Here is a 15,831-nt window from a genome sequence, read left to right on the forward strand (position 1 = left end):
CAACAACCAGGTCTGTTGCAATGTGCGCGGAGCTGTCAGCTTCAGACGCCATCGCACTGACAATAGCCTGGTAAACGGCAGATTGCTGGGGGTCATGAGCTGCAGATCTCCACTGATCAGCTATTGGTAATCTATACCGAGGATAGATCATCAGTAGTTCAGAACGATACAACCCCTTTAATTAATACTGGCTATATTGTCATCTATCAGCTTATTTATCTTCCTTGGGGAGCATAAGATCGCAGAAGTTTTGGGCGCTGTGAAATGCACAAAATTTGCATGAAGATATAACCTATTCTTTTCAATGGGTGTATTGGCATGAGCAATTTTTTTTTCTGTCGCAGAGACGCATGAGAGTAGAACATGCAGATGTGCGGTCTCCTGCATATCGCACAGCACACAGTCTCTGCGTCCTGTGTGATGTGAGCCGCGCTGTGTCAATGCACCCTAAGTATTTAGCTAATTTCACTTATTTTTCAGGTAGTTTATACAATTCATTGCAGAAAAAAGTTTTTCCTGGAAACTTACTACCATTAGCTTTATGAGGTTATATATAGTGTTGGTCGTCTTGATCGGCCAGGTGATAAAATGCTTCCACCAGGTTTCCTCCTTCTTCTCCCAAAACAAAAATTTTCTAAAGCACAAGAGACAGCGGTAACTCTACAGCTATTTTTTGGAGCAGGCCCGTGCTTGAGTGTTATATTGGACTTGCAGAATCTCTCCTTGTAAAATGTATGGCATTGCTTTTATAACAAGCAGCACATCTGCTGTCTTCCTTGGTGCAATCTTTGATATAGGAGACCCTATATGGGCCGCCTTTTGTTTTCAGTGACACCCCTGTGCTACGATTTACCCTCACATCACTTTACACTATTTTGACCAATTTTCAGGAAGAGCAAAGTGTTCCCCAGATGTGTGGCTGTATTTCTATACAATTTGGGGGGCTTTAAATGCATTGGAGACCTTCTGGAAGGAAAATTGGTGAACCCGCTGTTTAATCCCATTGACTTTAATGGGAGTAGAAATTGGCCATCTCAATTCTAGATGCTTTTAGTGAAATCGCCCGGATACCGTCATAAACTGATTATTCCAATAATCGCTCATCACTAGTTATATTTCATCACACAATTCATCATGCAGTCATGGTGAGGTACTGCTATTGGATACTGAATTTCTAGGGTTTCACTTTTATTTTAATTATGCCTTGCATGAATACCCATTTTATTACACATGAGTATCTGATGGTTATTAGCACATCCCAACAGTCTGCTGAATAACTTAGGAATTCCTAAAACATGTGTTGGTTTTTCATGTATTAATGAACATGGATATTAATTTGTGAATAAGCCATTTAGACCCACAGCATACTCACTGTAGTACGTTGTCATGTATTCATACTACTACTGTAGTACTTCTTAATATAAAAAGGCCTACAGACTTTTTCGTGCACCACACTTTGACCCCTTCGTGTGGCCTTTGGTGGACAATTTTGGTGTCATTAGATTTAAGACATCCTCACCACTGCTGTAAAATCATAAAATTTGAGTCAGGCCAGGTCAAAGTTCCTATGTTAAGTCTAGCGGCGCGGTTGTGCTTCAGCCAACACCGCCGCTGGGGAGAGTCAGGCGTTGCTATGCAATGTTCATATCAAGTGCCTACCATTCTGACTGCTGCCATGTCCCCAAAATGTGGAAGACCAAGCCGTGGCCGGTGAACAGTTCAAGGGGTACGCTCAGATGGAAGCTGGTACACTGAAAATGTAGTTGATCCTGAAGTCATCGCCAATTAAAATAATCAGTTCTCAAATCATTTACAACCATTTTTCGAAACATTCTATGTTCACGTAGAAAACATCGGGTCAATCTAGTTATATGAATAAGTCCCATCAATAGCAGCTTGATGACAGTTTCCAGGAAGGAATGAGTTTTTCTGTACTACTAAAATCTACAAAAGCTAACTAATGAAAAGGAGGAAAGGAAAAAAATGCTGCAAAAAGTACTGGACTATAAATAGTCAATGTTAATTAAAGCTGAAGATTCACTTGTGTAAATGTGTGAAAAGAACAATAATTAGGCCACTCTCACACATAGCATCAGCAAAATGCCGCAATTTTAATAGATTTTACTGCAGTTTTCAGACGCTGGTTACTGCATCCGGCCGCGGTTTTTAACAAACCCCATCATTGTGATGGGTGATGAGGTGCTACAAAAAGCGTGAAAACTCAGTAAAACAGAGCAGACAGCTCTCAAAAATCGCCGCGCTTGTCTGCAAAGGCCCATTGAAAACAATGGGACATTTTCCCACAATTACCGCGACATTAATAACGCCACAGTAATCGCGGTAAAAAGCGCTTGTATGAGCGGCCTTATTATATTGTCAGACACATCTAATATAAATAAGCCTACTTGCTTTCTCTTGCACCACACTTTGACTCCTTTGCTGTAACTTTGGTGTATGATGTTGGTGTCATTAGATGACACACACGCTCATCGCTGCCGTAAAATCATCACATGTGAGTTTAATACACTCAGGAACCTGTCAGGCGGGTTGAAAGTTACAATGTTAAGTCTATGAGCGGCGCTGCTGTGCTTCAGGCGCGCTGGAGAGAGCGACACGTACAATGCTAAGCTGCAACATACACTGCTCAACCACCAGGGGGCCCATATAATGCCTGCAGTAATCCCCACCCACTCGGCTGCTGTCCCTCCCCGCCGGTCACCTCGTAGCTGTGACTCTTCACGGACAGCACGGAGCACAGCACTGGTTTCCATTTTTGAAACCAATTTTTGAAATCAATGTAGAAAAAAATGTATCTGTTTTTTCGCATTTTATTTCTATTTCATTCAACCAAAAACAGAGCATGAAGACGTAAACCACTGAGCCACAACGCAGGGGAGAAAGCAGCCTTAGGCCACTTCACCCAGCCGAGAGAATCGCACAAGATTTGTGCGTTGCGAGAATGGGGTCATACGCATCATGGTGCAGATGAAAATCACGGCATGTGCTATCTTTGAGCGCTCCCTCAGAATGCCTCGCCCATTTTCAATGGGGCTGGAATACATATCACATGGCGTGCGAAGTGGGTGGGTATATCGCACAATCCCAAGCGCAATATCGGGCCGAGTGTCATATCCCGATATCACGCTCGGCCATGTGAAATTAGCTTGACTTGCAAAGCTCCCATTCTCTTAGGCTAACTTCATACTGGCGAGTGCGATATGGGACTGCGAATCACGGCTTGATATCACGTTCGCCATCCATGTGAATTCTCCATAAATGCAAGCCGTTGTTATGTCAAAACATCCTCATATCGCTTCGGAGAAGAAGGCTTCGTAGAGTTTCTTCCATTGTTTTCAATGGGAGATGTCGCATCACGTACAGCTAGCATGCGGTGTGATGCTGTCGCCGGCCCCATTGAAAACAATGGGTGCTGCGATACAAGGGCATGCAGCAAGATAGAACATGCCGCATCGCAGTGTCGGGAAAACACTACTCATCTACATGACCCCTTTCAAAAGAATGGGGTTCTTATACATATGAGACTTGTGCGTCTCGTTGCACAGAAATCTCGTGTGATTTTCTCGCCCGTGTGAAGGCAGCCTTATCGCATGCCATGTCCATCTTAGTCACACATTTGCCCCGTTGACTTTAGTAGTAAAAATGATGTCATTGAAATCCGCATATAAAAACCGCTTTCTTATAAAAGTGGAATTGAATTTATAACCTAATTTGCCTATAGGTGGCGTAGCGGGGAAGCATTTCATTTGCAGTTTGGTTACATATGTGGTTATGAATATGTTAATTAGGCACATATTGGAATATAATAGGTGTTTTATGTAGATTCCCTAAACGCACAGCCCTGTTTTCCATATAAAGAACAGGCTGGTCAGCTTGGCTGTAGATGAACCCAAGGGTCACGTTATTATAACCAAGTTTCATTATAAACTGTTTATGTTGTGGCTTTCAAACATTAAGAATTTATTGCACTTTCATAATTCTGAACTACATCAGCTCAGCTTAATGTTGTCTTGTAGAATTACCCTAATGTGTTTTGCTAGGATGAAAAAGCAAGCAGCTGCCGAGTACATAAAGATGATCATAACCCAGTTTAAAATATCCTCCGCTCTTTTGTGGTTGTCTGTCTATATTTAGCCTATTCCTCTATACATCCTGCATGAATTCCCAGCGGAAGACATTGGCTACATCATGTGATACCGTAGTACTGCACAAACACTTATTATCTATATGGTATAGGGCAGGGGGGCAGACTCATTGTCAGGGAGGGCCACATCAGGCTTCAAAGGGACGATTGTAATAGTATAGTAAGGGCTCATTGATTTCAGCGGATTCACTTGAGTGTATTTTTTCACGTGATGTGCTATCGCATGAAAAAATACGCAGCATGACTTATTATAGTGCATATTGTACACAGCAGTAGGCCATTTAAGTGAATGGGCAAGCGCTAATACATAGGCCGTATCCGAAGCTACGCTCGCATCTATGGCGTGAACTTGAGCATGAATGATGGTTTTTCCCTACTTGCCGTAGCGCAGGATTTAAAAAAAAGCGGCGGGAAGATATGTCCTACGCTATTTTTTTCCACACATAGTATTAACTACAATTAACGGGCGAGAATCCCGGTAGTGAAAACGAAAGCAATCAATGGTTTCGTTTCATTCCTTTATGCTTCCGAGACTATCACGACCGCATAACGGGACAAAATCACACCCATGTGAAGAAGCCCTCACTGTATATTTGCACACCATTTGGATGGGCCTGTCTGCAGGGTTTTTTTTGCATGTGCATATACACAGTGTATTCATGCACATTAAAAGATGGCCGAAAAACCTGGGTGTAAGCAATTTCTGGTCACACAAATATGCAGCGTATTTGCAGGATCGAAATGCGTTTACACCCATGTGACCAGGCCCTAACAGTGACCCTCATAATGGCCACAGTAGTAATAGTGACCTGCATAGTGACCCCAGTAGTAATAGTGATCCCCATGGTGATCTTAGTAGTAATAGTGACCTCCATAGTGGGCTCAGTAGCAATAGTGGCCCTCATAGTGGCCCCAATAGAAATAGTAACCCTTATGGTGGCCCCAGTAATAATAGTAACCCTGATAGTGGCCACAGTAGTAGTAGTGACCCTCATAGTGGCCCAGTAGTTATATTAACCAACATTTTGGCCGCAGTAATAATATGGACCCCCATAGTGGCCACAGAAATAATGGCAACCCTTCTACAGGCTTTGCGCTCGCCCAGCCTGCAGCCCCGGCCTGATGGGCCTATAACCCCTGACCTGTAACATTGGCATCTGTGCTTCATGCAAGATGGTGCATGCAAACACAAGGGGGAGAGGTCAGCGGTTACAGACTGCACTACTGCCACCGCCAGATCGGAGCATCAGGCTGCGTGATTGAAATACCTGTTGGGTTTGATGCACAGCCAGCGGGCCACATAAAATGAGGGGAGAGGCCAGATTCGGCCCATGGGCCTTGTGTTTGACATATGCTGGTTAGTGTTATACTACAGACTTACAATCAATTTCATACTTTTAAAAGGGATTTATTTTGCTATATATGAGCTGTATATGCTCAGTGTTTCCATTGGTGGTTTGTTTTAAAGGGGTTGAACATTAAATGACCGGTGCAGATGTGCTAAAATAACAAATCAGGCGGTACTTACCCATCCTCAGCCCTGGAGATCCAGCGCTGCAGCCCCACTATTCATACGGTTTCTGTTGACAGCGGAAGTCAGGTGACCACTACCTGCCAATCAGAGGCTGTGGCATCACCAACCATTTTCCTGGCATCAGCACTCACATCCTGGGTGCCTTGATGCTAGGAGTTCTCGAACGGTAACTCATGGGGGCTGGCACCCTGAATCTAGGGATGTGAATATTATATTTACCTTCCCCACTGTGTGTTGTTAAAGCCGCTATTGCCCACATCTGGCAGACTACATGGGCACACACGAAATGAGAGAACTAGTCCTCTCACTCTATGCGCACGCTAAGAAGTCGCCTAGGTACATTCAGCGGCAGCTTTGACAGCACAAAATGGAGAAGGTAAGTATAATATTCACATCCCCGGATTCAGGATGTCAACTCCTACGAGCTCATAAGTTTAGTTTATGGGGCTCACAGTTGCTGACAGACTCCCTTTCAGTTTGTTCACACTAGTATTGTTTTTGCTTCAGCTATTGTATGGCATGACATTAGCTTAACATTGAAAGAAAGTGGAATAACCTCACTTTTATACTAGGTGTGGCCTGTCATTGCAACTGGAAACTGAGAATCTATATGTTCATTATATCCTATGGTAGTACCCCCCATGATAAATTGCAATTGAGTTATAGTCTCTCTGTGAAGTCTGCTGCAGTGTTTTCAGTGTTTAAAGGGCACCATCATAGTCATAAGAATGTACTTTATGAGTTCACAATGATCCAATAAAATCAGAGCTCTTAAGACCCATTTAGATAGGACGAATGTCGGGCAATAAACAATGGACGATGAGCTGAACGCTGAGCGTTCAGTGTAAATAGCAGCCGTTCAGTACTGAGCGGCCACTGTGTTAAGTGATTGGAGAGGGGCGAAGGAGGGAGAAGAGAACTCTCCTGCAGCCTCCCAACTGTGAGCCAGCGATACTAGCTCCTGTGCGGGATGAGTGTCGGGCATCGTTTGCCCAATATTCGTCCTGTCTAAATGGGCCTTTACTTAGGGTCCTATTAGACGAGTCGATTCTCGTTTGAATGAGGGAACAAGTAAGTGATGCCACTGCTCCCTCGTTCTCCCTCATGCATCCTGTTTATACAGGCAGATACATCATTGGCTCCTTCAAACAAGAGTCACTCAGTCCTGGTATAAGTCAATGAGAGGGACTGAACGAATGCTGTTTAAACTGAACGCGGAAACAATGGTTTTTTTGCCTGCAGAAACTGATTCTCGTTGATCGTTCAGTCGTTGGCTCGCGTTTAGCTGGAATGATTATCTTTCACTTTCACTATTTTTAACAATTCTTTGAACGATAATCGTTGTGTCTAAAAGCACCATTACATATAAAGTCAGTGATCAGCGACAGCCCACCCATCAGGCCTTCAAAATACCGTAGGAAGGTCTTCACTGAGCGGTTAGTAAAATTGTGTAAATTAGAAGGTGTATGTTCATGAATCTTAGTTAAAGGGGTTTTCCTATCCATGGCCTCAACATTTTTACAGAGGACCCCTTAGCAGAATACCACTGCGCCCTGCACTGTGCTGCCTTCATTGCTCACACTGCTTTTTGCTTTACTGTTAGTTGTCACTCCGCTTGGTGTTGCAGCAACTGCCCATTCAATTCACCTAAACGTATGGCATTGTGCACAACACACCAGTGTAAATGATGAAGGGGACATAATCATGGTCGGTTTTAGCTATGTGCAACCAGTGTGATCGCACTGCTCACAGGCCACTTGCTTGCAGGGGGAGCACTAGGTTGATGTAGGAAATGTCCCCCTCTTAGGTCCACCCAGCCAGGTGATCTTCTCCATCCATGCGGTAGCGTCTTGTTGAGCTACATGAATCGTTCTCCTCCTCACTCTATGGGGAAATGCACCCTATGGGGGACCGCCTCTGGATTCCACAGCAAATAAGGCCATGTAATGCAAAAGTGATTCTTCATGCACACAAGCGTAAACCAATTGTGGTTTCTGCTCACGAATGAAAAATTACAGCATGCTCACTTTTCCTGTGGACTCTGCACGAACGGCTTGCATTGAAGTTAATGGAAGCCATCCGACCCGCAGCCTGTCCGCAATTCCCCAGCAGATTCCAAGGGAAAAGCAGGAGTTTGAAAAAAAAAAAAAAAGGTACTGCGCATGTCCGACAGCGAGCAGTGCGGACCATCCACAGTACAGAAAGAAGAAAATGAAAGCAGGTACGCGCAGATGCCGATGCTGCTAGAGCCAGATTCCGGTGGGGGATTCCGCATTCGGAATCCGACTCACCCGTCCCTTCTGATGTTCTGAAGCACCGCTGTCAATCCATCAGCACACTCACAACATAATGGCTTTTTTCTGCTGCTGCATTTATGCTTTGTTATGCTCTGCTCTGGGGTTATATTTATATTATGAGCTTGGTTCTGGTATTGAATCTATGTAGTGACGTTCGTTCATGCTGTATGTATGTTATTAGTTTGGTTATGGTGCTATATTTACATACTGAGCTTGGCTCTATGCTGTATTTATATTATGAGCTTTATGAGATTAGTTCTGGTACAGTATCCATTCACAATGTATTCTGGTGTGGGGATACTGCTGTCCTGCTGCATTCTGCAGAAGCAGACCGTCAATCAGTGCAATATAAATAATTATTCCTTATGATGGGGGGAGGGGCAGCCAAGAAAATATTCTGCACAAGCTGCCATCTAACCTATAACCAGCACTTGATACGAGAGCCTCAGCTCCTTCAAACAACTGATCAGCAGGGTAGTAATAGTACCCCCCCCTCCCCCCCTCCACTTTATCCAGTAGTGATGGCTTATCTTATCAAACTAATGTCCCTTTGTGCAGGGAGTGTTCATAGGACTGATGATGTTTATTTTGCACTTCGTACTGAATCTCTTTATTTGTAAACATTCTGTATATACAATTTCTATGTTAACATTTTGTAACAGTTCATGTTTTCTTCTTTTTTTAGGAAGCAAAACCAGAGATGGAGTAGTACAAGGAGTGGCTTCAGGTCAGTGTCGCCATTGTTGGAAAGCTCTGTTCTTACTGCCGCTACAAAGACTGCTAATCTGTGTGACACAGCACCTCAGGCGGTCCAGCAGCCAGAGCCAGCTCTGGTCATAATAGGATCAAAAGCTAACGGGTGACTGAGATCGCCCAGGCTGAGCTAATGCAATTAATACAAGTAGCTACTGCTCATCTTCTGCATGTTTACATCTAAATCTGAAAGTAAAGACATGGGATGTGAATAGATCCATGATATGATATGACAGACAAACAGCTTGTTTAGTCATGTGTGGGTTGGAACATATGGAGCTCTGCAGTTACACTGCATAATATTTTACATAAATACAGTGAAATCTTTGAAGTTTCTCGGGGAAAGATCCGTGCAGACATCTCAGGAACCTACACGGCTCAGCAAGATTGACATATATCAGTCCACCTGTCACAAATAGATTGGCTTATTACTAGTGCAGGAATATAGACATTACCAATGGCATACATTTAGATTAGGTCTCCTGATAGCAAAAAATAAAATGTGGCCCCCTTCTGGTTTTGGTTAACGCTATGAAATTTCGAGCCATCTGAAACTAGAAGACTTGGTACTTGTTGACCTCCCTTCTCCTTTCCGTTATCCGTAGGTTAAGGGTGAATGCAGACAGCCGAGTCGAATCCCGTTGAGAGAATTCTTGCAGCGGGATGTGATCCGTGCCCCGCCAGTGACCCGCGGCTCACCTCCTCCGGTGTCTTCGCTCTGCGATGTACTGGCTGGCGCACAGCCGCACATGCGCAGAGCAGAGCCAGTGCGTCAGCTGTGATATTTTTGTGTAGGCCCCTGAGTTTTCACATGGTCAAATCGCGGTTGTCTGCATAGTGTTGCATAAACCAAGGCTATCCTATGGCAGCGGAAAGTCTGCAGAAAATTTTGCTGCGGAATTTCCACTCGTGTGCATTCAACTTAAGGGGAGTTCTACACAAGTTCTCACTACCCATTAAAATAAGGGCTGTAGCAAACCTGGGCTGAGGTCCCTCTATCCAGGGTCGCTATATAAGCCACTGCCTCTATGGTACATACCTTCTTGAATCTTAGGCTTTAGAATCGTATGTACAGTATGAGATGCTAGGCTTTTACAAGACATGATCCACTGGTAAAGAACATTTGGATAATGCTAAATCAAGCTATTGGAAGTCTAACAAGCTTGAATCCTACTATGTTTTGTGTAAACCACTGAACATGGATCTTTCAGTTAGTAGCATACATAGTTTGGTTTACTTGAGCACATTGACTACGGCACTATTAATACATTTAATACATATCATTAACAAGAATAAAAAAAACTGCACTGCAATGAATACTTATCGACCAGTGGGGGAGCAAATACTGAGAAATGTCCCAATCCTCTGAATAAAGAAATAAAAGTACTTAAAGGGCCACTCCTGCAAAAACACATTTTCCCATCTCTGCCGTTCTCATCTGATTACCCGTCACACTCTGGGGGTCTGTTTTGTGTAATCCAGGCACTTCCCTGCAGTACAGCCTCCTTTCAGCCACCATACTGAGAGTTAGGTGTTTTAATTTCAGTTTCATATGTTTTCCATGATGTAATGAGCCCTGCTGTACCTAGGGGTAGACCAGGTGTGTAACTATAGGGAATGCAGAGGATGCAGTTGCATCTGGGCCCACGAGCCTTACGGAGCCCATAAGTCCTCTCTTCTCCATATAGGTCACCCAGTACTATGAATAAAGCATTAGTTGGGGGCCCTGTTACAGGTTTTGCATTGGGGCCCAGAAGCTTCAAGTTACGCCTCTGGGTTAGACCATTCTACCTACAGGGGGATAGTTTAATTATCATTACCTTCTATATTCACCTAAATAAGCTACAGATCATAAGTATACAGTAAGGAGGATGAGCTGTGATCTCCTATATTGTAACTGTGTGACAGGAGCCCTGTGATCATCATCAGTAACTTTGACAGAAGTGTCTATCTTCCCCTCATCAAAACTTCTGTGATAGATTTAGGCAACAGCATCACATAGGCCGTAAAATTGACTAGAAAATGAACACATAACCCCCAAGTAGATCTGAACTGGTTAGAATTGAGATCTCATGACCATCTGAGGAGAAAGAGGCCAGGAGTTTTAGACAGAAAGAAATAACTACATAATGAATAGCTACATAATGAATGAATTTTTAAAATCCCTGGAGTGGCCCTTTAAATGCGCTCCAGTAATGCCAAGAACTATAGTCACGTGAATGTAATTTTTTCATTTTTTCCTTCGATGGCTTCTCAGAAACAGTTGGCAGACAGCAAGTTTACACTATTCAGGTTCTCCATTCCAGACTTTTCCTGCTTTATTTAAAGACAGTGGATTGACATAGACATAGATAGTAACCTATCCGGGTCTTCTGTATGCTGTCCGGGTCTTTTAGTTTCTGGTCTGTGAATGCATGCGGAAGAGCCGGCCAGCGCGCCACCACGCATGCGTAGTCTTTTTGGACTCCTGCTTTCACGCAGAATCCACAGCCCATCCGCAATTCAATTGCAGATGGGCCGCGTATTGGACGGCTCCATTGACTTCAATGGAAGCCATCTGTATGGGTTCCGCACTGAAATGGAGCATGCTGTGATTTGTTTTTTGGACCAAAAGGTCCGCAAATCAAATCTGCATGCTTCATTTTATTTGCGGACGCCCATGTTTCCCATGGTGCCCCGCACGGATTCTGCAAATCAAACCCGCCCGTGGATATTGGGCCTAATGCAGCCAAAATGAGACCGAGATCTTCTAAGCATTTTTATTATACTGAAAAGGATACATAAAATACAGGCCTATCAATAAGCTGGATGCCGACATGCCTGTATTTTATTCAATATTGTGAGGATAATAAAGAACAATCTTCTGTCCTGTTTAGCTGTATTGCATGTCGATCTATTGTCTTTCAATACAGCAGGAAACGCATGGGGTGAGGATTCTAAATAGTGTGAACTTCTGGTCTGCCCACTGTTTCTGAGGAACCATCAGAGAGGGAGAAAAATATCCATGTGACTACAGTATATTTCTTGACATTGCTGGAGCACTTTTAAAGGGAATGTGTCATCAGAAATAAATAATAATCTCATTTTTAGATTAAACGTATTTTTAAAGAATTGTTGGTGACTTTTTTTTTATTTATAGTTACAAAATTTCTATTAACAAAAGATCCCGAGTGACTGCCTGTTTGCCATTAATGGAGGCGGGTTGACTAGAAGAGATCTCTGGTCCACTCTATCTCCATTCTATAGCTCCTGTGTGATAATCACAACTGTGTAACAGGGCAAAACAAAACCATTGAGCTTGGTGTGGCAGCAGAGTGTTAAGGCAGCAGAAATGCAGTCCTAAGCTCTTGCTCACAACCTGTGTGGTTCAGGTAGCCAACTCAAGGTTAACGCAGGCTTCCATCCTTCCGAGGTTGTACGAGCTGTGACTATCTACTCCCCTCCCTGCAAAATCACCTCTGTACAGGTTACAGAGCATGTCTAGAACAGTCTTCCATACAAGTCAATGGGTCCCCTTCTGTCCATTGTGTGAATGGCCCACGAGGCTGCAGTAAAACTCATCTCTAAATCCCCCAAATAAATGCTGTTCAATTCAGGAAAGATGGCCGCCCCCATAGTCATGTACAGACAACAGAATAAAAAAAACCTCTACAATCAGAAAAGAAAAACAGATTGGAAAAATGTTTATCAGGTTTTAATTAGTAAAAATAAATTTTGTGATATACTAGATACAATATAATAATGATGTTTGTTGCATATTTCATATGCAATATTTTATAGCATGAGCCGAGCTTTAGAAAAAGGATATAATAATTTGACGTAGCCAGAGTGGGAACATCTTACTGCCCTTATCAATCAAGCTATGGCAGTGAGAATGCTTCCAACTCCTACACTAACCACCATCTAGCAATGCAGTCTGACTAAGAAAGTGGAGCAGGGTTCTGTCACCCTGTTACATATTATGTTACAGATTTAGGATCGCTGCAGGCTTTGTTACATTATTTAGTTTGTTAACTTTTTCAAGCCTAATGTTTCTTTTGTAACTCAGCTTGTCACCTTAAAGTTTATAAATAGTGGAAGAGAGTGCAGCCAAGACTTCTGAAGAGTTGCATTCAGGAACAAGAAGTCATTTCTGTATGACCTTTTCTACAGGTCTAATTTAAATAGGTCCTGTCGCCTCTGCAGACATGTTTAGTTTAGACTGGCCTAAAATTCTTGGACAGCCTATAAAAATCGGGAATTTTTTTCCACTGCCCATAAAAAAAAATTTGATGTGTCCGAAATTTTTTTTGAAGCTGGAAGAGCTTGTGCAGGTTATTACGATTGTAATGATCAGTATAGAGCTGCCAATAGATGCTACTAATGTGTTTATATCAGTATTCTAGACCGCAGACATGTATCACTTATAAACCTTAAGATGTATTATGATTTTTAATGTATCCATAAAAAATGGTGACTGTAAATTTTTTTTTTTTAAAGGTATGTAGGAAAAAGAAAAATATCAGGTTGGCAACCCCCGGATGGAACTACAGGGATAAGGGCAGATTTAGATGTACAAGGTTTTCTCCCGTTATGCGGCCATGATAATCACGGCTGCATAGCGGGACAAAAAGAGAACACTTATTTCAATAGGATTCCAGTGGTTTTGTTTACACTAACCCGGTTTTCGCCCGTTAATTGTATAGGCGAGAAAAAATAGGAGCTGCCCTATCTTTCCCGCATGTAGTAGATACTACGTGCGAGAAAGAACGGGCAGCACCTATCTTACCATGTTTTTTTTAAAACTGTGGTGCTCTGGCGCAGAGTTTGAAGAGCCGGCAAAGTTGCACCTACGCTCATCCGACACCACCCTTAATGTGTGCAATGGACACTATTTTGGGTTCTGTTTCACGAGCTTTCTGTCCCTGTCTTTTAACTAACTAGAAATTAATAATCTACAGGTTTACTTTGGTGTGAGTCTTGTGCGACGTGTTGGCAAGTGCAATATCAAGCCGCGTTTCTCGGCCCAATATCACGCTCTCCTGTGTGAATGTAGCCTTAGGCCGGCTTCACACGGGTGGGAAAATTGAGTAAGATTTACGCGTTGCATTCTTTTAAATGGCGTCATACACATGAGTGATGTTTTCCCGCATGGCACCACGATGCCATGCGGGAAACAAATCATGGCAGGTTCTACCTCACTGCGTGCTCTCGCATAGCACTGCCAATTTTTTTCAATGGAGCCGGCGACAGCATCGCACCATGTGCTACATGCGCGCAATGTGAGGTCTCCCATTAGAAGCAATGGGAGAAACTGCGTGATCCTCCGCTGCGGCTGACAAATACGGCAGAGGATTGCTACATCCCTGAAGTCATGGGAGGGGGCTTTGACATAAAAACGCCTCATATCCGCGGAGAATTCACCTGATGACGAGCACGATATCGGCTATGTGCAGGTATTCTAAGTCCTTATGCACATGACCATATGCTTATGCTCATGTATATACATGATTAATTTAGCAAAAAATTGTGATCATCTGAAGCATTGGATTGCAATGTGTTCATGCAGATGAGCGATTTTTAGGTGCTTATAAAAAAATCTCCTGGGAAGGATAGGACATCGGTGACTGAAAACGGCGACTGATTTTATATGGCGCGTGAAAAGATAGCTCTTGCCCTATCTTTTCTCAGAGATACGCTGGCAGCTCCCATAGACTTCTGTGGGAGCTGGAAAAAAGGAAGACTGAGGGAGTTTAGCTGCATTATATGCTGTAAAATGATATCGACGCTACAGCGTATTTTTTCGCCGATACACCACAGCTGCTCGTGTGAATTGATGACAAAACGCTAATTAAGATCGGGACTTGATCATGGCTAATCTTCTTTCATCCAATTTTTAGCCGCGATCGCATACGGTCGTGTGAACGAGACCTTAGGGTGCTTTCACATGTGGCAGAGTATTCTGAGCAGAAAAATCCACGCCAAAAGCCACATGTCTGACATGGATTTTGAGGTGGATTTGCAAGGGAATGGCTTCTTATTTAGAGATGAGCGAGCATACTCACTAAGGGCAATTGCTCGAGCAAGCATTGCCCTTAGTGAGTACCTGCCCGCTCGAGAGAAAAGGTTCGGGTAACGGCGCGGGGGAGCGGTGAGTTGTGCCAGGCAGCAGGGTGGAGCAGGGAAGGGGGAGGGGAAAGGGAGAGAGAGATCTCCCCTCTGTTCCTCCCCGCTCTCCCCCGCAGCTCCCTGCCCGCCGCCGGCACCCGAGCCTTTTCTCTCGAGCGGGCAGGTACTCGCTAAGGGCAATGCTCGCTCGAGCAATTGCCCTTAGCGAGTATGCTCGCTCATCACTATCCTTATTTCATGAAATCCACATAAATTCTGCTGCATATCTGCTACAAAATCTGCATGTTAAACATGTGGGTTTTGGTGCAGAGTTTTCCAATGTCATTAGGACCAAAGCAGGCCCCACTAAGTATTAACAAGTAAATAAATTCTACTTTTGTTTTTTGCTCAGATGTCCAAGTACTTCTTGTAGGATAGTGAACACCTCCGCAAACCTTTTTTTTTTGCTTTAGTGCATCTAAAATACAAAAAAATTAACACCTTTGCAAATAAATGAAAATAAATCCACTTCACCTTGCAGCAAAGGATGCGCAGACCGTGTAAAAAAGTGAAAGTCCAGCATCCATAAAAGGATAGTTTTATTTCCAAACTATTAAAATTTCACCAGGAAAGATAAGAACAGAGTAAAACCATTTACAAATAGTCTTGATTCAGCATCTATACATCCATGGTTACAGACTACAAACCAAGCCTGTGTGGTCAGATTCTGGAGTCATACTCCATTCCATCTACTCCCTGGAAGCAAGAGCAAAAGTCTGGCTATACATAAGGTTTGCTTGAAGTCTGTAACTGCAGAGACATATAGCTTTTTGTAGGACTTGGATGCTGAAAACTGTAAGATATTTTTAACCCTTTGCAATCCAATTTTAGATTCAGGGTTTTCCTAGAGGGCTTTCTCTTTCTACCATTATACAATGACACCATCTGCTGGCTAAGGCAAGTACTGCGGTATGTGACATGCTGGAGAGGCCCCGACA

The 15,831-nt window shown here is 43.3% G+C and overlaps 1 protein-coding gene across 1 annotated transcript in view; it reads left to right on the plus strand.

Annotated features, from left to right (window-relative positions):
- SNCB (synuclein beta) overlaps positions 1–15,831 on the plus strand; it is a 70,502-nt gene that overhangs the window by 13,734 nt on the left and 40,937 nt on the right. The window contains exon 4 of the mRNA XM_066589836.1: positions 8,679–8,720. Coding sequence (XP_066445933.1) covers positions 8,679–8,720 — 42 coding nt within the window. The remainder of the gene's footprint in view (positions 1–8,678; positions 8,721–15,831) is intronic.

The sequence above is a fragment of the Eleutherodactylus coqui genome, chromosome 2, assembly GCF_035609145.1.
Source record: "Eleutherodactylus coqui strain aEleCoq1 chromosome 2, aEleCoq1.hap1, whole genome shotgun sequence".
Lineage (NCBI taxonomy): Eukaryota > Metazoa > Chordata > Amphibia > Anura > Eleutherodactylidae > Eleutherodactylus > Eleutherodactylus coqui.